The sequence below is a fragment of the Sceloporus undulatus genome, chromosome 1, assembly GCF_019175285.1.
Source record: "Sceloporus undulatus isolate JIND9_A2432 ecotype Alabama chromosome 1, SceUnd_v1.1, whole genome shotgun sequence".
NCBI lineage: Eukaryota > Metazoa > Chordata > Lepidosauria > Squamata > Phrynosomatidae > Sceloporus > Sceloporus undulatus.
This window is the reverse complement of record NC_056522.1, coordinates 249,125,506-249,148,834: the sequence shown is the minus strand read 5'-3', so window position 1 is coordinate 249,148,834 and position 23,329 is coordinate 249,125,506. Positions and strand designations below refer to the sequence as shown.

Below are 23,329 nucleotides of genomic sequence, written 5' to 3'. Positions count from 1 at the left end.
CATAGCCCAAATGAGACGTGCTGCTCAGTTTTGTCCTTGTAAGCTTGACTTCATTTTTGATGAGAAACAGTAATGGAAAACCAGTTCAGTCAGTCCATCCACTCCCATGAGATGTAATTTTCCTTGCAGATTCTAGGGATGTGTACAAACAGCTCATTGCAAGTCTAAGATGAAAGTCAATCCTACCATGACCGAATTTGTACTGTTTTTGTTGTGCTGGATTCTTGCATAAATCCTATTCAATTACTGTGGAATAGGACTGGCCTTAACATTAGGCAGAGTGAAGCAATTGCTTCAGGTAGCAGATGCTTGTTAGCAGTAGGGACAGCCTGGCAGCTGCTCCTCGTGCTTGTTGTTGTGTGCCTTCAAGCATTTCTGATTTATGGCAACCCTAGGATGAACCTATATGGATTCTTCTGGGGTTGACAGTGTGTGAGTTCCCTAAGATCATTCAATGGGTTTCCATGGCCGAGGAAGGAAGCGAACCCTGGTCTCCAGAGTCATAGTCCAATACTCAGACTACCATACTGGCTCTTAATGTACTTCTCACTTATTCAGTTCTATTGGAGAACAGAGGTGTGGGCATACCAGACAATCTGACCTACCCCCCTGAAGTAGCCTGTTGCTTCACATAGGAAGAGGACTCTACATCAAATGGGCAGGAGGCACCTCCAGGTAGCAAAATGTCTTGGCATAGCTCTGCTAACTGTAATTCTCCAACCACCTAGAGCCATCACAATCCCCAAATACAGTATGTGTGGTATCATTCTCATGGGATGTATTCTATTAGCACCAAGACAAAACCCTTAAAGCTTAGTCAAGTGATGGGTTTTTTATGTGTTATGTGTTTCGTGGCTGTGGGTAGATTTTTATGGGTCAAGAGGCTATGGAAAAAACAACTTACATTAATTTTCTTGTGTTGCATCAATTTTGATAAGGTACAGGGAAGTCACTTAGACTACAGACTTTATCGCACCTGTTTTTTCAGCATTAAGGGTATGGGAAGAGGACGCTCGTGTGCATGCACGACCGGCCAGAAATTGATTTTATTGCATGTCAAAGCATCCCCCAAAAGGCCCTGTTCCGTTCCATTGTGCCAAGCTGTCCTACTTCAGTGCTGATGGGCGCCATTTTGCTCGGTCGGAAGACTTCCGACCAGAACATTTCATGAACCTCAGCACTGAAGGAGGACAGCTTGGTGCAATGGAACGGAATGGGGCCTTTTGGGGGACGCTTTGACGTGTGGTAAAATCCATTTCTGGCCAGTCGCGTGCATGCACGCACACGAGCAATCTCTTCCTGTACGCTTAACGCTGAAAAAAACGGGTGTGATAAATTTCTACATCTGCACTGCAGGAAAAAATAACAGTTTGACACCACTTTAACTGCTATGGCTGAATGCTGTGGAAATCTGGGACTTGTAGTTTGTTGTGGCACCAGAGCTCTCTGACAGAAATGGCTAAATGTCTCATAAAACTAAATTTCCCAGAATTCCATAACACTGATCCATGCCAGTTAAAATGGTGTCAGACTGGATTATTTTATATGCAGCTGTATAATGGAAATGCAGCACTGAAATGAATGGCAAGGTGCAGGGCAATCCACTTCGTGCCTCCCACCCAATCTACAATCTGAGGTGATGGCCTCATCCTGCCTCATGGTAGGCCCTCCTACAATTAAATTAGGAGAGGCTAAATAGTGCTACTTGCATCTTAGCAGGGGTCTCAGTCCCGTTCCCTATTCCCCTGCTCTTTATTTACTTTTTGTAAATATTTTTAACACCTCTCCTCCAACATTTATTGATGCCACCTCTATAAGCATAATGGTAACTAATAAAATTTACACAGGCTGTAAAAGGAGTGACACTATCATATTACATTACAGCAGCAGTGTACAGTTATAACTTTCTCTTTTCCTACTGCCTTCTACCTTGCCAAGTATTATTGTCTTTTCTAATGAGTCATTACTTCTCATGATCATGTCCAAAGTCTCAGTTTAATCATCTTGGCTTCTAGGAAAAGCCCAGCTTACATTCCTGTCAGCTTCTTTTTTCTGGTGATCCAGGGAGTGGGAAGTGATGGGTCAACACTGCACCCCCTTATTTTGTGCAACCAGGGTAGAGTGCCTGCCTTCCCATTAGGATTCCACTGACAATGAGCAAACTGTTGGCCTTGCAAAATTCAGTCAGTCAATCAGTCTCCTGTTTCATTTCTTGATCTCCTAGGCCAGTGATGGCGAACCTATGGCACGCATGCTGGAAGTGACACACAATGCCATTTTGCCAGGCATGGGCGGCGAGGGAAAAGGCAGAAGAGGCACTTGCATGCCTCCTCTATGCCATTTTCAGGCCTTCAGGCTCAAGGTTATGAAAGCTCTTGCTAACCAAATTACTTCTTTCAGTTAGTCTCAAAGGTGCTACAAGATCCCTTTGTGTACTGATTTTTGAGACTGACATAGCTGTATATTTGAAGTTCTCCTTAGGAGTTTGATTAATTTCTTCTTGGATTTTGGTGCAGAATCTTTCAATTTCCCCCCTCTTCTTTTGCCTCTGTAGTTAGAGCATAAACGTGGATTGTAGTTATATTGATGGGTTTTCCCTGAAGTCTTATTGATATTATTTGGTCAGACTTTTCATTATAGCCATTCACTGCTTTTGTTACACATGTCCTCACCCCATTTCTTTTTAGATTTTCATGTCCTTAGTAAAACACTGTGTAGTAATTGTCCACTTTTGCTCACTCACCCAAGTATTGCCATGTTCATAAGTTACATTTCTTGTTTTACTGTGTCTAGCTTCCTCTGATTCATACTTCTCACGTTCCATGTTCCTATAATATATGTTGTGCACTTTCAGACTTTCCTTTCATTTCTGAGTACATCAACAGCTGAACATCCTTTCAGCTTGAGTCCAGTTGCGTTATTATCCACAGTGGTACATGTAGTTGTCCTCTGCTCTACTCCATTAGCTTGCTATGTGCCATCTGACATGGGAGTCTCATATTCTCACACTATCTCTTCTTTCATTTTCGATTGTCTCATGATAGGGTTTTTGTGGTTTAAAAAAATATACACAAGGGAGTTACTATGCTTCCTTCTGTGCAGTGCTAAGAAAGTGTTAGCTATGGGGCCACTGTTGTGGTCTATATGAGAGAGGCTCTGCCAGTGTCATCCCCCACTTGTCACATTTGCTTGTCACATTTAGTCTGGTTCTTCAACAGAAGTCTATCTAACCTAGGAGACCCTACCAGCAGCACTGCTGCCATCAACATAACCTTCTGCCTCACAGGTGCTTGCAATCTCACCACCATGGAAAGGTAGTGCCACTGGTGGGCCATGCAGGAGGTACTTTCCTCTTAATCAAGACAGGATACATTGCATTTTGGACTACAAAACTATAGCATAGGGGGATTGTGGGAGCTGTTGTGTGCCTTCAAGTTATTTCTTACTTATGATGTCACAAAGCAGACCTATCACAAGTTTTCTTAGCAGGATTTGTTCAGAGGCAGGTTGCCATTGCCTTCCTCTGAAGCTGAGCGAATGGGACTTGCCCACGGTCACCCAGTGTAGAAGCTAGGAACTGAACCCAGTCTCTAAAATCACAGTCCAGTGCTCAAACCATGACACTACACTGGCACCCCACTTTCGGAGTAGTACTCCAAAAAATGTATTTTCTCAGCTTGGGACCACAACTGAATTGTGATAGCCATCGGTACTATCCCAGTTATGTGAGGATGGTATAGTAAAACAAGGAATTGGTGTGAAAAGTCCCTTAGGCATTCTGAGTCAAAAGCATTCAGGATTTTAAAGATCATGACCAACATCTTGAATTGTGACCCAAAGCAAACTGAAAGACAGTGCAGATGTGTCTTCCTGGATGAATGGGACCAGACATTTTTGGGATAGCTCCTGGTTCCCTGAAATCCCTTGTTATACTCTGGGATTTGGTTCCAAGATCCCCCGTTGATAACAAAATCCATGGATGCTCAAGTCCCATTAAATATGACATAGAAAAATGGTGTCCCTTATAAAAAATGAAAAATAAAGGTTTGATATTTGAATTTTATACTTTTTTTGAACATTGTCATACTGTGGATGCTTGAATCTGTGTATAAAAAATCCTTGTATAAGAAGAGCCGACTGTACCAGTTTATCAGTTGGAAAGGCATTTTGAAGAAACATTTAATTAGTAATCAAGAAAACATTAAGCAAGCATTAAAAAACATTGGGTGACTTAAAATTAGAATACCATAATGAGAGAATAAAGCACCCTTCCTGACCTTTAGTTGCAGAGAAGGAAGTGCAGAAATTAATGTTTGTGTAATGGGCAAGATTCCAGGGGAAATAATGCATTTCCCCCATTTCTTCAAAGCTAATTTGCAATATATAAAGTTCACATACATCCTCCTCCTGAGTCATAGTATCCAAGGTGGTGTTTTAATTTGTTTTTAACATTGAATTTTTCATGGAGTTGTTCTTTATTTAATTTTTTAACTTTTGAAGTGAGAGACAATTTTTTTTTTTTGGTAGCTGTACTTGTTCTAATTTGTTGCAAGCCACCTTGACCCCTGTGCTGGGATAAGGGCAGGATATTAATAAACAAATATTTTTAAGATTAGGAGATTACTTGTTTTATAGATATGAAAAATTATAGTTCCCTTTTACAAATTCAACACACACACACAAAATGACTAGAAATGGAAGGAAATTTTCTTGAATTTGACAGACTTGACAAAAGTTGCATTTTATGCAATTAATCTTGAGCATTTAAGAAACTTACAGGGCATTTTTGAGAAATCTGCTGTCCACAAAAAAGGTATGTTTTAAAATGCAAATAACTGAAATGTTCATATTTGGGGGTGGGAGTACGGAGAGACTTTAGCTAATGGGCTAAAAGGCAAACGTTCTGTAAGCTAAGGAAACTGCGCAAATGAGGAAGTCCTCAAGAAAAATGCACAAATATATGTATGATTGTCAAAGCGGGAAGAAAATTAAGCAAGAAAAGGAAGAAAATGCAAGTGGAATTTGGAGAAAGTCAGATTGAAACTGAAAATTTCACATCCATAATACACACCACACACGTATTCAACTAGCCTCCTAGATGTCACGTTGAAAATGTGCAGGTGGTTCATGCTTGGCAAAGTTTTTAGGTGTCAGCTTTTTCTGTTTTATAGACTGAACAAGATGTCAAAAGATCCTATAAAGACAGAAATGTGTGCATCATCTAATTTATGAATGTAGGCAATGTGTTAATGTTACACAGAAACACGTGGTTAAGTTAACTGAAATCAATAACTTTCATTCGATGTTTTGGTAACAGGCAAACTTATTAATAGCTACTTCTTGATTATCAGTGCTGTATGTCATTAATTTTTACTGTCCTTCATTGCTATTTCAAAAACTTGGGGATACCAGGCTTGACATACGGGGAAAATGGCACAATATTTTAGCAGGCTTTTGGAAGGGCAAACTCACCAATATTCAGTGTTTCATCCCATACATCTGGCAACTAAGTTTATACTGAACCTGGAGCAACAGAATATGTGGCATTTATAAAGTATAGACCATGAAAAGCTATGGAATGCACTCAGAGACATGGAGCACTACATCTGATAGTCGTCACAGACATGGACCACTACATCTGATACTCCTAATGAACAATCTGTACCAAGTACACAAGGCCACTGCCAGAACAGAATTCGGGGGGAAAGAGTGGCTCCCAATAGTCAAAGGGGTCAGGCAAGACTGCATCCAACACCTTACTTGTTTAGCTTATATGCTGAAAACTTCATAAGAAAAGCAGAATTAGAATCAGAAAAAGGAGGAGTGAAGATAGGAGGAAGCAACATTAACAACCTAAGATATGAGAATGACACCATAATATTAGCAGAAGACATTCAGGAATTGGAATAGTTAATAAAAGAAGGTCAAAGATGAAAGTCCAAAGGCAGGTCTGATGCTGAACATAAAGAAAACAAATATAATTACCACAGAAGTGATACACAAATTCAATATAGACAACGAGGAAACTGAAATACAGTGAGCCCTTCCCTTACATGGGGGATCTGTTCTGGACACCCACCCCGCATAAGGGAAATACCGCATATGGTATAGCCCCATTAAAAACAATGGGGCTTGTGCCTGCAGTGTGGTGTGGAGTGCCTCCCACAGGTGCACATCATTGCTTCTTCTGGCACGGCTTTCAGTGTATGCTGAAAGCCGTGTATGGTGCACCCGCATATGATGTGGGCGCACAGTAGTTAAAGAATTCCCATATCTAGGATTAAACATTGACCAGAATGGAGACTGCAGTCAAGAAATAAGAAGAAGACTAGGAATGGGAAGGACAGCTATGAAGGACCTGGAAAAGTTACTGAAGAGCAAAAAAAGAGCAAAAGGACTAAAGTCAGAATCGTTCAGGCCATTGTATTCCCAATTACCACGTATGGATGTGAGAGCTGGATAGTGAAGGAAGCAGACAGAAAGAAAATCAACCCATTTGAAATGTGGTGCTGGAGAAGAGTACCATGGACAGCCAAGAAGACAAACAAATGACTTCTTGAACAGATCAGGCCCGGGGTTTCTTTGGAAGCAAAGATAATCAAGTTGAGATTATTGTACTATAGCCACATCATGAGAAGGCATGGATCACTAGAAAAAATAATGCTAGGAAAGGTAGAGGGTAGAAGAAAGAGAAGAAGACCACAAACCAAATGGATAGACTTAATCATAGGGGTTGTGGACAAGGGTTTGCAGGATCTGGGCAGGGCAGTGGAGCATAGGAATTCTGGGAGATGTCTCCTCCACAGGATCACCATGAGTCTGAACTGACTCAAGGGCAGCTAACAGGCAGAGGAGGAGCCTTGCAGGGCGAGCGTTTGCCTGTACTCCTTATCCTCCTCCTCCACCTGGCCTTCTCCTCAAGAGAAAGCTGGGCAGTGGAAGAGCCTTGAGGGGCAAGTGTTTGCCTCTCCTCCTCCTCCACCACCACCACCTGGCCTTCTGCTCGAGAGAAAGGTGAACAGTGGAGGAGGCTAGCAGGGCAAATGTTCACCCATCCTCCTCCCACACATGGCCCTCTTCTCAGGAGGAAGCTGACAGTAGAGGAGCCTTGAGGTCATTCCACATCCTCATGGGCCGCCCAAAATCCTTTGACAGGTTGCATGTGGCCCTCGGGCCATATGTTGTGCAGACCTGCTTTAAACTGCATGAATTCCCATTTTCCACAAATTAACAGGCAAGAATTGAGTGAGGTTAAAAACAAATGCATACATAAGTGAGAAAGATGCAAGAAACAAACAGTTTCTTGGGTGGCATAGTAGCAATAAAAGAGGTAGAAGCAAGTAGGGTTAAATCCCAGTCTTGTACTCTGGTAACCAAAAAATTGGTATAAACTCATTAACAAAGAAATAGAAATGCAAGCTCCCGACATCGCAATTTCAGTTAACCCCCCCCCCCAACAGTGCTTCTATGGCCTGGTGGCGCAGTGGTTAAATGCCTGTACTGCAGCCATTTACTCACAAACCACAAAGTTGTGAGTTCAGTACCAGCCAGGGGCTCAGGGGCAACACAGGCTTGCATCCTTCCAAGGTCACTAAAATGTGTTCCCAGCTTGTTGGGGGCAATTAGCTTACAGTTGTAAACCACTTAGAGACTGCTTAGTTCAGTATGAAGCGGTATATAAATGAAGCTGCTATTGCTATTTAACAACTGAAACCTTTATCTATTCAGAAGAAAAAATTATCTACAGTATTCAGAAGACCTAAAGCATCAATTAAACCAGAGCTTGGGGGAGGGGGGAGGAATACTATTTTTTGGACTACAGCTCCCAGAATCTCTCAAGCCACCATGGATACTGGGAACTACAGTCCAAAAAAGTAAAAATTCAGCTATGAATGGTTTATGATTTTAGCATGTAATTACATGTATTCTTCTTAAGAAGTAACTTTCCAAGCCCTCCCAAGTTCCACCAAATTCAGTGAGGCTTATTCCCAAATAATTGGGCAAAAGATTGCAACGTACATTTTTGCCTGCCTTAAAGTGACTGGTCAAAAGGCACAGGGTAATAGTCATAACAGCCAGGAGCTGCCCAAGACATCTTGCTGCCTGAGGTGAAGAATAAGATGGTATCCCTTCCCTTTCCATGTACAAAAACTGGCTAGATGGAGTGTTGAATCTTCTTAGCACTGGTAAAGGGATGACATTTTTCCACATCTGGAGACAGCCAGATAAGCTATATGGTGCTGGCATCTCCCATCATTTACTGCCTGAGGCAATAGCCTCACTCTACCTATTGGTACAGCCAGCCCTGACAAATAGTTGTTCCTGACAAATAGCTGTAATAAAGCTAAACTTTCACAGCCACAACAAACTGTCTCAACTTGCTCTCCTCAGGATATGTTGAATTACAACTCCATCATCCCCGGTCTCTTGAAGGCTGGCACTCATATACACGTTGTACTACAACTCCCATATCTGTAATAGGCATATTACATAAGAAGAGGCAGACACCGCTCCACTATAGCTAGCTGTAGAAGCAGATGAAAGGCTCTCCCTCCATCTTAACTGACCTCAGAGGGAGAAAAGAACTGGCAGCATCTGGTGGATTTGATCCCCTTCCATACTGCCATTTCCTTCTCCTTTTGCCTCATGTCTTCTTAGATTGTAAACTTCAGAGCAGGGAACTGTCAAATTAGCAATCTGTAAACTGGCCTTTGTGGCTGAAGATCAGGGCATCAATACTCTAAATAAATAAATAAATAAATATCCCTTGGGGATGATGGGAATTGTCACCAAAACCTCTGTGGGCCTTCAGTGTGGGGAAGTCTGACCTAAGCTCCATGCCAGGAGAAAGGTGTCATATACACTGTATCAATAAATGAATGAATGAATGAAATGGCAAAATGGTCTATCTCAGATCCTGGCCTATAAACTCCATCATCTCCAACTAGCATGAACGTTTGGGATAGTGGATCACATTTGGTGGAAACCAGGTTGGGGATCTAATTCTGTTGTGACAATGCATGTATACATATTTTAAAAATCTACATGAAGAATAGTGTCAGAAGACAACTCTGCTTTAGTTTTTAAATGACAGGAGGAAGGATTAGTTGAGTGAACCCTTACCTGATTCCTGGGAGCCCATTTAGATCAAGAGGTATCTTCAGCGCAGATGCAAAGTTGGACGTCCACACAGTTCATAAAAGCAGGAGTGAAAGAGTCTGTAAGCATTGCCCAAGGAACTGAATAACAGAGCAGTCAGCAGAAGGCAATCTCAACAGTAGGGATTTCACAAGGAAGTAAAAGAAGGAAGTTCTGCTAAAGTAGCTAACCAGCATTGTCCCCAATGTACAAATATATCTACCTGACAAGGAAGAAGGGACGTTTTTAGTTGGTTTTGCTTTCAGTACAACACAACCTTCTTAGGGTTGCTGGTTTTTTTTTTTTTTTTTTGAGGGGGGGTTGGTATAGAACTGTGAGGAATCAGAAAAAACTGAGGCTAGTTGGCATTGGAGGATAGGGAAAGCGTTCATTGTGGTTGTATGCCTTCAAGTCGTTTCTGATTTATAGCGACCCTAAGGCAAACCTATCACAGGATTTTCTAAGGGCTGAGAGTGACTTGTACAAGGTCACTCAGTGGCTTTTCACAGCTGAGTGGGGATTTGAACCCAGATCTCAAGCGTCATGGTCAAACCACTATGCCACGCTGCCTTACAATTTCTGGATATTTATTTATTTGAGATCATTTTGGAAAATCCTCAGTAAAAATATATATGGAAAATTACACTAAAAGAAAACCCAATAATTAAAACACAAATGTGATAAAGATAATAATAAAACCAGAGGGGAAAAGTCAGTAAGATCTAAAAACCTAAATTCCTCAAGTTTTTAAAGAATTGACTGCCATGGGCTTTTAATGATGTGCTGTATTTTTTTCTTTTTATGTTCTATCTTTTAGTGGATTTTAACATGGTTATAATTGTATAGATTGTTTAATTGTTTTAAAAAGTAACTTTTATACATTTTTACTGATGGGTTTGTATGTTTTCAATTTGTATTGGTGTTAATATTTTGCAAGCTGCTTTGAATCCCATTATTGGGGATCAGCTGGATATAAATGAATAAAATATATTAATAAATAAATAGATAAGAGCAATCAAAAGAGCTGCAGCTAACAAAGAATATGGCTGCTAGAATTCTGGATGGCTTATGGAATAATTTAATGTCAGGTTTGAAGAAACTGCTTCAAGCATAATTATGGAGGTGTGTCTGTGTGTGTGTGTGTGTGTATGTATGCATGCATGTGTATATATATATATATGTGTGTGTGTGTGTGTGTGTGTGTATAATGTGTGAAGTATTTTTTAAATTATCACTATTTTAATGAAACTATGTTGTAAATATATTTTAAGTGTATTAACTGTTTTCACCATGTTTTTAACATAAATTCTCTTTTAACTTTTGTAATCAATGTTTTAACTGCTTTTGTTTTTTTAAGCTATTGTAAGCCACCTTAGGTCCCACTTTGGAAGAAAGGTGGGATATAAGTGCAATAAATAAATAAACAATACTTCAAAGTACTTGACAGCAGATGGAGAGTTTGTAAAAGTTACTTTTTTGTATCCCCATCCCCTTGGGGTTGCAATTCAAAATGTAACACTTCCAGAGTCTTAGCATTTCTCTAGAATTGGTGCTGCTTATCTTAACTCTCATTGAAAATCAAATCTCCATGTTTGCATTGTGCCAGAACCATCCCCTAATTCAGACTTCATACTTGCAAAGAGAGCGAGAGAGAGCGAGAGATCTATCTATCTATCTATCTATCTATCTATCTATCTATCTATCTATCTATCTCACAGATCTTCAACATCCACCAATTAGAACCTGGTGCAAAATAATTATATGTTCAGGAATCTGTTTTGGAGGACCAGAACTGAGCAGATATTACAGTCTTCCCACTTAAAAATCAGTTCTTGGCCATACCAATCATTGTTAATTCTAAAATTAAGTATAAATCAGGGCAGTGACTGGGTAGTACCTGAGAGTCAGAAATGCTTGGTGACTCAGAGGCTTAGTACCAGACCAATTGATCCTGATCTGCCTTCTGTCCACCCTTGTTTTAAAGCAGAGGTGGACTTGCAGGGTACTTTGATTAAATTTTTCAACAAGAGTCCTGAGGACTACTAACCAAAGCCAAGTGCAAAACAATGCCTTAGGAAGGAAAACATTAAACTAAGAAAGAGGTTACCTCTGAGCACATGTTCAGCCAAGGAGGTTTCTTGTCCGTATCAGGGCTGGAACTCACGCACAAATCATTTTACACCACCCCACCTGAGCTACAGATAGATCCCATTTTACCTTCTGCCCGCCTGGTTTAGTAAATAGCTTCAATAGCTCCAGTAAGAAACCTTACAGTAAATGCACAGTATCAGAAATATGCCTCACAATTGTTTGTATCACAACCTAGACCTGTTAGAACACGTCTGGAACAACTGACAATGCAGGTCTGTGTGTCACAACACACTGCATACTCTCTATTTGAATGACAAGAGAGATTTCAGATTTCAGTGTCTTTTATAATTCCCTGTTCCCATGAATTTTGGGCTCTATAACCATTCCATTTCTGATCTTCATCACAGTGATCTCAGAATTATGAATCTGTATGTGAATGTACATGAAACCTTTTATTTCCTGTATGAAGGGCTATATCCTTGTAGGGCTGGGATTTCTGCTAGAGGGAAACAGGCTGCTATTACTAGGGAACTGATTATCACTTGCAAGGGCTGAGGGCCACATTTGGCTGAAGTGGTTGCATCTTCTATTCTGATGTTGAATCAAGATGGCAATCTAAGTCGAGATGGCAGTCTGATAAGTAAGGTTTTGCAAAGAAAAAAATGGTTATGTGCATCTCAGTTTTGCAAGCAGTGAGATGTTCCAGACATGCAGCACTTAACGTGGGTTTTCTAACAATTGTAGAGCCATTCCCTGATTATAATCAAATGCATAAAAGAAAAATTTAAAAAGGAAGCGAACATCAGAGCAGGAATGCCAATTCTAGTCATTGGAGGTGGCCAGACTGGTCTTCCTTTTGCCGTTATGCTCATTTTCACGCCCTGGAAAGGCCAAATCAGGGCTGTGGTATGTGGTTGCCACAGCTCCGATTTGGCTCAAAAAGCACAGCTCCTGTGTTCAGAAATAAAACCCATATTCTGATTACTTCTCTTTTCACTAAACTATTTCCCAGCACTGCAGTAATTAAAATACAAGATTTTCAGTGTGTGTGTTTTTAGGAAGTTAAGAAATACCTTTTCCTGCTTGGTTCCAATTGCTATACTATCACTTTTTTCTGGGTTTGAATATTTTTATGTATGTGTTAGCAAATATTAAAGCAGTGAGGTAGGTGCTCCTGTTACTGTTCTCCCCACCCCCCCATGACTCCAAGGACTTTATCACACAAGGCTGGTAAATGGCAATTACAGTTGGAAAACAGTCTTTGGTGGATACTGTTCTGGGAAACAAAGGTGTGTTACAGACACGCCTATAGTGCGTATTAGGGTTAGGAAGGGGTGTATTAGGGTTATGAAGGGGCGTCACTTCCTGACGCCCCTAACCCTAGTACGGACTGGATCCGTACAAAATGGCAGCGCCCGTTCCACACGAGGGCCGCCATTGCTACGTCACGACCATGCCACCTCCAAACGGGGCAGCGCAGAAGTGATGTACTGGAACCGCGTGAGGGCGCTTGGGGTGCCCTTTCCGCGGCCCTGGAAGGAGCTCCGTTTCGGAGCTCCTTCCACTTTTGCGTTGCTGGGCACAGCCTTTACATGGCTGCGCCAGCAACGCAGAGCAGAAAGGGGCCAAGCGGCCCCTTTCTCCTCGTCCCCGCTGCCGCCGGGTGTTCTTGGGGCTTGAAGCCCCAAGGACACCCCTTTCCAGGCCGTGGGGAAGCAGCCTTTTGCTGCTTCCCCGCAGCCTGGAAAGCAGCGGATCGGGGACTCAGAGGCTGCCATTGTGGCAGCTGAGGCCCTGATCTGGCGGGGAAAGGGCTGGATACAGGCCGTCCTAAACAGGTGGTCTGTAACGTGCCAAAAAGAAGCAGTATTGTAGATATTGGCCTGTTACAGACTGCCAAAATAAAGCTGCTTCGGGTCTCTTTGGAGGTATGCTACTTAAATGATGCATGGGTCCTAAGAGTCCAGAGGTTGCACCAAAGCCACACTCCATTCCTAAGCACCAGAGTGCAGCTTTTGGTGCAGCTTCCGGATTCTTAGGATGCATGCATCATTTAAATAGAATACCTCCAAAGAGACCCGAAGCAGCTTTATTTTGGCAGTCTGTAACAGGCCATTGTTTAGTGTAAAAAAATCACACTATAAAATCTGCTCCCACTTGATGCAGGATCTTTCAAAGTTTGATGTCATTCATATGCCAAATTTCTATGCAATAGCCTTTAGCATTTCTGTGGAGGGTTTTGGAACACCCAAAATAATGCCATGCAGGAAGAGTCTGCACAGTTAGTGTTTTTGAACAGGTTCATGAAACAGCACTAGAAATACCCAGAAAAGATCTGCAGCTCCAACAGTATTTCTTTTCAGTATGTATGCAGGGGTAACTGTGTTGGCCGTTTAGCAAATTCAAACAAAAACTCACCAGTGATACCTTTATGCACAATATACTTGTTGTAAGCTTTCAGAGTTCCACAGATTTTTTCATCAGGCAAGATGCTACAAACCAAATGGGAGAAAAATTGGAGATATTAGTAAAATGCTAGCTTGTTTGCAAGAATGTCATGGGGAACCTTGTCAAAGGCCCTACTGAAATCAAGATACTGTATACTATATCTACGGCATTCTCTTCATCTACCAAGCTGGTAATTTTATATATATATAAAAAAAGATCAGATTAGTCTGGCATGACTTGTTTCTCTGAAATCCATGTTGACTTTTTGTGATTATGGAATTGCCTTCTAGATGTTCTCAGTCTCTGTTTAATTATCTGCTCCAGAATCTTTCCTGGTATTGATGTCAGACTAACTGGATGATAATTGTTGGGATCCTCTTTTTTCCCCTTTTTTGAAGATGGGGACAACGTCTGACCTCCTCCAGTCTGCTGAGACTTCTCCTGTTCTCCAGGAGTTCTCAAAGATTTGCATATCAACAGGACTCTTCCCTTACAATCCAATATGTCTCCATTCCTGTGAGGACACAGCAGTGGCGCTTCGAAAGCTTGCAACAAGTATATTGTGTATTTCGGTTACCCAATAAAGGTATCACTCACTGTTCGGTGGATATTTTTTAGTATGGTGAGACTGTTGTATGATTTGGCACTGTATGAACATGTTTCAAAAAAACATGTTCTTTACTACTGTACATCTCCACTGATGAGTGTAAATTTGGATCTAACCCAGGGATGGGCAAAGTGTGGCCCTTGGAACCTCAAAGTACAGCCCCTGAAGCCCCCCCCCCCCCCCCCCCCCGCCCCGAAAATTCAGGCTGATTTTCAAGGGTTTTTTAAAACACAAAACCCACCCAACATGTTCATCCATAGCAAAATGCTAACAGAAGACAGAGAAAAGGCAGAATTACTCAACACCTTCTTTGCCACAGTCTTCTCAGAAAAGGCAAAGGGTGTTCAACCTGAGGATAATGGAACAGAGGACAGAATAGGGGAATTTCAGCACAGAATAAGTAAAGAGATAGTAGAGGAACACCTTGTTAATCTAAATGAATTTAAGTCTCCGGGACCAGATGAACTCCATCCAAGGGTATTAAAAGAACTGGCAAAAGTAATATCGGAGCCATTGGCAATAATCTTTGAAAACTCCTGGAAAACAGGAGAGATCCCAGCAGACTGGCGGAGGGCAAACGTTGTCCCCATCTTCAAAAAGGGGGAAAAAGAGGATCCCAACAATTATCGTCCAGTTAGTCTGACATCAGTACCAGGAAAGATTCTGGAGCAGATCATTAAACAGAGAGTCTGTGAACATCTAGAAGGCAATGCCATCATCACAAAAAGTCAACATGGGTTTCAGAGAAACAAGTCATGCCAGACAAACCTAATCTCTTTCTTTGAGAAAATTACCAGCTTGGTAGATGAAGGGAATGCTGTGGATATAGTATATCTTGATTTCACTAAGGCCTTTGACAAGGTTTCCCATGACATACTTGCAAACAAGCTTGTAAAATGTGGGCTAGACAAAGGAACTGTTAAATGGATCTGTAATTGGTTGACCGGCCGAACCCAAAGGGTGCTCAACAATGGCTCCTTTTCATCCTGGAGAAAAGTGACCAGTGGGGTCACACAGGGCTCTGTCCTGGGCCCAGTGCTATTCAACATCTTTATCAATGACCTGGATGACAGAATTGGGAGCATACTTATCAAATTTGCAGATGACACCAAATTAGGGGGAATAGCTAATACCCCAGAGGACAGGATCAAGATTCAAAATGACCTGAATAGACTGGAAAGCTGGGCCAAAGCTAACAAAATGAAATTCAACACGGAGAAATGTAAGGTATTGCACTTAGGGCGGAAAAATAAAATGCACAGATATAGGATGGGTGACACCTGGCTGAATGAAACTACGTGTGAAAGGGATCTAGGAGTCCAAGTAGACCACAAGTTGAACATGAGTGAACAGTGTGATGCGGCAGCTAAAAAGGCCAATGCTATTTTAGGCTGCATCAATAGAAGTACAGTGTCTAGATCAAGAGAAGTAATAGTGCCACTGTATTCTGCTCTGGTCAGGCCCCACCTAGAATATTGTGTCCAGTTCTGGGCGCCACAATTCAGAAAGGACATTGAGAAACTGGAGCAGGTCCAAAGGAGGGCGACAAAAATGGTGAAAGGTCTGGAAACCATGCCCTATGAGGAATGACTTAGGGAGCTGAGGATGTTTAGCCTGGAGAAAAGAAGGTTAAGAGGCGATATGATTGCCCTGTTTAAATATTTGAAAGGATGTCATGTTGAAGAGGGAGCAAGCTTGTTTTCTGCTGCTCCAGAGAACAGGACCCGGAACAATGGATGCAAGCTACAGGAAAAGAGATTCCACCTGAACATTAGGAGGAACTTCCTGACAGTAAGGGCTGTTCGACAGTGGAATGCACTCCCTCGGAGGGTGATAGAGTCTCCTTCCTTGGAGGTCTTTAAACAGAGGCTGGATGGCCATCTGTCAGGGATGCTTTGATTTGGATTTCCTGCATGGCAGGGGGTTGGACTGGATGGCCCTAGTGGTCTCTTCCAACTCTACGATTCTATGATTCTATGATTCCAAACACAAAAGGAAATCTTTAAAAAATGCTGAAAATCGGCCAGAAAGGCAGCTTGAAGTGACATCACATCACTTTGGGTTCAGCTTGGGTACATCACCAATTACTTAACAACTATAAAAATAAATACAAAATAAACAATCCTATTAATGTCTTACAATAATAAAAACCTGTGCACACCTGTAAAAGTGGCCAATAGATCAATTTGACCCATTAGAACATGTTTGGTCAGATGAAAGGCCTGTCTGGTCCAGCATTCTCTTACCACCAGACAAGCAATTGCTTTTGGGAAACCTACTACTAGGATATGAGTGCAACAGCACTCTCCTGTCCATGATCCCCAGCAACTGATACAAAAGAGTGTGTAGATGGTTCTTCTCTTCCCTATTACAATCTCTATTAAATCTCACAACCACTCCGTGGATAGAGTGTCACGCCAGTGAGTCGCATGGTTCAGTGTGGTCCTGGGCCAGGTCCTCCTGCATCCTCTTGGCCAGTAGTCCAGATAATGCATTGTCAACATCCTGGTTCTGGTGCAAACAGTTCAGATGATGTCCAGCAAGTTCAGTACCAGAACAAGGGTATAACCCTCTTACAATGGATTTTAAAAAGTCACTAGTTGCTCTGAATGTTCCCTGAAGATCCAGAGCCCTCCATTTCAGCATTGGGTGCTTGTTTAAAATGCTCCAGGCCTGGGATACTCAGGGTTGCCCCTGGAGTCTTCTGGCCTGTGTGAACACTACCCTGGATTTCCCAAGTTCCCACCTGCCCCCAAAACCACTGCTCCACAGAGGTTCTTATACAGTTTCTTATCTTCTGGGACCTTGTTCCTGCACCTTTAACAGTATCTGCAGATGTCAGCAATTGATCTCCAGAAGTTAGCAGTTAATAAGGTTTGTCCTCATAGTATGAAAACAGGAGACACCATTTATCTGCTGATTTTTGTAGATCAATCAATTCCATGACTAGGCCCAGTGCTAACCTTTCAGACATGTTATCATTGGGGATTTTCCCACTCCAGTGTCCAGAAATAGAGGAAAGGCTGTGGAATTGTACTAGAGTGTGAATTCTCTAATTTCCCCATACTTTAGATGCAAAGACTGCATTAGTCATCCTTGAGTAATGCTCAAGTTACAGGCATTCTTTGTGTGCTCATCGCAACAGGCAGAGTTGCTTCCTTGCTTGAAAACAAAGTTCCCTCTCCTCTTTAGGTACTAGGCTAGTCTTTCCCAACCCAGCACCTTTCAGATGTGTTAGCTGGAGATGTTGAAAGCTATAGTACTAAACATACTGGCAGTGCTGATTAGGGAGAAGCTTGCATTGGGGCTGTATCTTCATAGCAGAAACAGTCCAGTTTGACACCACTAACTGCCATGACTCCATGCTATGGATTTCTGGGAACTGTAGTTCATTGTGGCACCAAAAATCATTAAAAGGGCATTGCAGTCCCAGGAAGTCATTTGGCCATTCTGTTCATTCTTATATTATGTTAGACATTCACCAATGTAAATGGAAAGGTCAGTGAAAGGACAGATCCAGCAAAATAAACCTTTTTAAAAAAACAATAGCTAAAATTTGGGTTGTGGTTTTTAAAAATCCCAACAATGCTAAATTTTACTCTCATTTTATCTGTTCAAAAGAAATGATTGTGTCTCCAGAGTCCTGGTTTGTTCTGTTTTTAACTGATTTTGAAAACTGCATAATGAATTTGTGTTATAAATGCCTTACACATATAAATAACTAATAAATCACTGGAAGGGGAAAATGCAAGGTTGCGTCTCTCTCTAAACCACATTGTGCTTACTTGCCCTGGATGTGTAAGATTTGTGTTGTGCATTGCTGAATCATCATCTGATTTTGCTAAGTCATCCTGAGTGAGGAGCCTGAAGGAAAAAACAACCATGCAGAGGGAGGCTGGGGACAAAATAGTTCTTGTTTTTCCCTCACAGTCAGCATGAACCTTAGATACAGTTCACTTTCTTTCCCCCTCTAGATACATTTTTTTCCTTTGTGACAACTACAAAGGGTTGGTGGAATAATTTCTTACACATGCCATCCTGAACAACATGGGTACTAGCTGGACTTTTAAATAGCAATCAGGTTTTGAAGTTAGAATATTCCCATATCTGCTATGGGTAGGGAATGTATTACCTTCCAGATGTTGATTAACTACTGCCCTTATCATCCATCACAAGTGGTCATACAGGCAGTGGCAGGTAAGAACTAGAATGTGAGAGCATCTGGAGGGCCATAGGTTCATCAGCCCCCCCCCCTGTTATTTTATTGTACACTAGCTGTACCTGGCCACACGTTGCTGTGGCTCAGTCTGGTTAGATGGAAAAGAAAGAAAAGAGAAAGTGCACGTTTCTAAAATATTTAATTTCACAATGTTTGTGGGTATACAATATTTTTTGTTGTTCCATTGTCTGTGTAGATATAGAAATTGTCTGGTTTGCCGACTCTAGAACACGCAACATATAATTGTCCATGTGAGAAGCAATCCGTGTCTAGATCTAAACCGCACAATTCTAAAGATTGGCCCTGAGCTTTTTTGATGGTGACTGCAAATGCCAATCGAATATTTAGTATAGCATGTGTTGCTGTAACGTCCAACAGATGGTGCTGTTTTTTAAAAACATATTTTTACCTGTCACAGGTGTGACATCTATATAATAGTAGGTATGTGTATGTAAAAACATGCATGTATTCAAATGGAACATTGTGTCAAAATTTCAAAGCAATTGGTGAAGAACTTTAGGAGATTTAAGATTTTGAACAAATATTTACATTTTTATTTATATAGATTGAACAAAGAGAAGAGCCCTTCCTCAGTAAAAAAACCCCCAATTTTATTAGAAATGGTCCTATTCACTGTTTACGTTGAAGTCAGCCTTCTTCAGCCTGGGGCTCCCAACATGTATTGAACTACAACTACTATAAGTACAGATTTTCCTGACTGTTGCCTGGGGCTGATGAGGTATGGAGACCAACAGCTGGGGAGTCAAACATTCCCCAAATCTGCTTTAGATAGTGCTTAAACCAGCTAAAATGAGAGGATATTCCCTAAGAATCTAAGAAGAGCTTTACTGGATTAAATGAGGGCTCCAGTGAGTCCAGCATCTTACTTGCAATAGTGGGTGATGCAGAAGTCTTAGGTCTAATCTGCACTGCAGAAATAATGCAGCTTCATATTGCTTTAACTGCCATGGCTCAATGCTATGGAAACTTGGAATCTGTAGTTTGTTGTGGTACCAGAACTCTCTGACAGAGAATGTTAAATATCTCACAAAACTACAAATCCCAGAATTCCATAGCATTGAGCCATGGCAGTTAAAGTGGTGTCAAACCACATTATTTCTACAGTGCAGATTAGACCTTAGTGTCAACAGTTCCATTGCTATTGTCTATTCCCAGGATCTAATATTCAGAAGCATAGTGTATGAGGACACTTAGGTTCCTTCTGGCTATCATGGCTCACAGTAATCTTTGATCTGGTTTTTATGTCACAGAAAGAGTGAGTTCTGCAGGAGGAGAAAGTTGGGGAATTAAACCTTTTTCTTTTTCACTTCCAGCACTCATTGAGGTTAAGAGACCAAGAAGGTCAGTCTTGGTGAAACCTGAAACTATTATGACACATACTAGAACCTAATTCTGGCATGCGCTCCCTCCTTCACAGACCATGGATGAATGGTGGTCCTATGGTTTGGAGATGGAACACTACTCACCCAACTCCAATACCTCTCTCAAACAAGCAGAGAGTTGCCAGTTCTGTTTAGATCTTGCAAGGGAGAAAGTTGAATAGCAAACCAAACATAGATGTCCCTGAATTTGACCCCACCAGTCCCAATGGGTATAAGCCACCCCTGTCCTGGAGATGTCATGACTTCAGAATTAGAGTCACCATCCTATCCTATCCTATCCTGTTTTGTTTTGTTTTTTTAATTCTTTTTGTTTTGCAATACTTTGCCTGCTGAAAAGGTATGGAGTCCTCAAAAGCTTGCACACATTTCTGTGGCCTTTTGGTTGGCCCAATATAGATAATGCTGGTTGGAAGACTTTGGGAATTGTAATTTTAAAAAGTAACATTTCAAAGATCTTTTAAGATTCAATGATAAATTATAATTGAACAAAGTGAACAAAGCTGAACAAAGTGGCCCAAGGCTGTTTTTGAGGTCTCAATACCCATTTTCTGGCAAAGCAGGATTAAATGGCTGTTAAGCCTTCAGGAGTTCAGAAGAAGCATTAACCTTTTAAAGAGTTCATAGCCCTCTCTTCACTATTTAACATCAAAATAACAATTTGTCAGCACCAGAAATTGAACTTTTATCTACTTTTAGGTTTCTTTCCAGTTTGGTCCTTCACACACACACACACACACACACACACACACACACACACACACACAATCTAGCAGTACAAATAATGTCCCTCCACCCACCAAAGTTGTTTATCCCTGCTTTACATGTATGAGCCTTGGATATCTACATTCCTCCCTCCTCACCTTGTCACCTACATGGGAGAGGGGAGTACACAAGGTACTGTACTTCCAACTGGAGCTTGCAACAAACTGCAAAGCTTGTTTTGATCTAGTGACTGTTGTATCCACAGCCACTAGCAGTTCCATACAGCAAGCATATCCGTTTAGATGCACCAGTTATATTCTGTTTTCACTCTGTTTGGTCACATTTTTTGTTTACTTCCCACAAAGGATTCCTTTATTATTGTAAATAATAGAGGAGGCTGCATCTTAATTGTTAAAATCAATATGATAAATTAATCTGAAATTTTGTTTTCAAATTTGATTTTTCAGTCCCCCCACCCCAAGGACATTTGTGATCTAAAATGTTACATTCCTGTGGACTTCTACCATAGGTCAGCTGTGTTTCTGCATGGATATCTTAGCAGTTTGAACTTAGAACAATACACCTAACATCATTTTGAGAAGAGTTGGTTCTTCCAGATTGGCTTTTAGAGACATTCTCATGATACAGATGCTTGCGTTTGGCTGACTGTTGTCTTATGATTCTGTACTTTCTCTGTGTGCATTAGTTCTATTTTCTTTGGTGGCTGTAGCAATTTTTTGGATCCTCTCTAGGGCTGTTCCAAAGGGTTTTTTAAAAAAAACAAAAAACCAGAGATCATCTTTAAACCTTCCCTCACTTTTGGAATTTTTCCCTCAGAATTATAGTGCAAAAGTGCAATTTCACTTATGCACTACAACTTGAAGGGGGGGGGGGGAATTAATAAGAAAGAGGGGAAAAAGAAGACCACCCCAGTATATTTCAGAATTAGAAAGAAAGCCACTTGAGAGTGGTAATAAAATGTTGCAGCATGTACCAGGAATTGTTAGGAAATAGTCTGGAACAACAGGAAGGTTCTTTAAAAAATCCCAGGAACTACAACAACAAATACTGCAACACCTGACATGTATGCCACATCTGGAGAAGCCCACTATGGACAAAACTAAATCTTGCAACCCATGGTACAAGAGTAGTCATGTACAATGCCACTTGGGTAAGCAGCCTCCCAGCAAACAGTTTCCCAAAGCTTCAAGGGCATTCATTCCAATCCCTGGATTTTTATTATTCCACTAGGATAATTTAGACGTGGCTGCGAAAGGGACTGGGTTTGTCAGATGACTGAAATGACCTGCATGGTGGGTTCTGGGCTGAAAATGGGGCAAAGAATTCAGCAGCAAAGGTGACTACATCATCAGGCTTGCGAAGGAGGAGCAGCTGTAGAAAGTCTGCCAGCAAGGCAGTGAGCTCTGGATGCCGTCGCACATAAGTAGCATGGCTGGCTTGCAGCTCTTCCTAAGAGAATGAAACCAACAGATCATCACAACATTAGTAGAGTGTTCTTCCAATGGGGCAATGCATCAGGACTGAAACCAAAGCACTGATCTACCCTCCCAGCTCAGGACAGATGCATCAAATGTCATTTATGAGCGCTCCTAGAAACACAGCTCTAAGGCTATCTCAATGACCTAGCATGCCTAGCTAGACTACAACATGGTATTGCTCTTAACCTATCTCACCAGCATATGTGTACCAACCATGTCACCTTTCATTTCTGTGACTACTGCAGCAAACACTAGACTATGCACTAAACTATAGGTTAATGGTATTGGATCCAGGCCTATCTGCAAGTTGGGCTCTTTAAAATCAATGGGACAAGTTTAGTTTCTGCTAAAGTGTGTGTGTGTGTGTGTGGGGGGGGGGAGGGTGGTTTAAGTGCTTTTAACTAAATCTGAATTCAACTCACGTAGTCTTTCGGCTATCATCCATGAAACCAATAATCCTAAACAGTGTTACAAGTAAGAAGTCTCAGTACATCAGGGACAAGAATTATCCAGCCCTCCAGATGTTAAACTGTAGCTCCCAGAATTGGGCACTACTGGCCATGCTGGCTAGGGTTGCTGTGAGCTGCAGTTCAAAAAGTCTGAAATGCTACATGTTTCCTATGCCTACAGTACACTTGTATGTACAGGGTGAGTATCCCTTATCCAAAATTCCAAAATCTGAAATACTTCAAAACCCAAAACTTTTTCCACAGGTAGCTGAGATAGTGAAACTTTTACTTTCTGGTTGTTCTGTGGAAACAAACTTTGTTTCACAAACAAAATTATTAAAAATGCTGCATATAAAATTATCTTCAGGCTATGTGTACAAGGTGTATATGAAACATAAATGAATTTTGTGTTTAGACTTGGTTCCCATCTCCAAGATATGTCATTATGTACATACATGCAAATACAGATATTCCAAAATCCCCCAAAATCTGAAATCAAAAACACATCTGGTCCCAAGCATTTGGATAAGGGCGATTCAGCCTATATCATCACTTAATAAGTGAGATATTAAAAAGCTACACCCATTTTCTCACACACCCCAGAGAAAACAACCTGCCTGTAAAGTGAAGGGAAAGCAGTACCCTGGGGAAGGGCTATATATCCCTTCTATAGCGCTGCTCTCCTGTCCAATTTGAAGCCTCACCTGAAATCTCTGAGGTTGAAAATATAGATGCTGTGATAGATATTCAATCATGCAGTGTCCATGGCATGC

At 41.3% G+C, this 23,329-nt stretch overlaps 2 protein-coding genes across 5 annotated transcripts in view; both read right to left on the bottom strand.

Moving 5' to 3' along the window:
* Positions 1 to 9,253, bottom strand: part of SLC11A1 (solute carrier family 11 member 1) — a 39,515-nt gene extending 30,262 nt beyond the window's left edge. The window contains exon 1 of the mRNA XM_042446545.1: positions 9,124 to 9,253. Within this exon, the coding sequence (XP_042302479.1) occupies positions 9,124 to 9,142 (19 nt within the window). The 5' untranslated portion in view covers positions 9,143 to 9,253. The remainder of the gene's footprint in view (positions 1 to 9,123) is intronic.
* Positions 9,254 to 20,950: 11,697 nt separating this feature from the next.
* Positions 20,951 to 23,329, bottom strand: part of LOC121933458 (ciliogenesis associated TTC17 interacting protein) — a 39,495-nt gene continuing 37,116 nt past the window's right edge. For all 4 annotated transcript variants that reach the window (XM_042473247.1, XM_042473239.1, XM_042473257.1 and 1 more), the window contains one exon: positions 20,951 to 22,078. In XM_042473247.1, the coding sequence (XP_042329181.1) occupies positions 21,866 to 22,078 (213 nt within the window). In that variant the 3' untranslated portion in view covers positions 20,951 to 21,865. The remainder of the gene's footprint in view (positions 22,079 to 23,329) is intronic.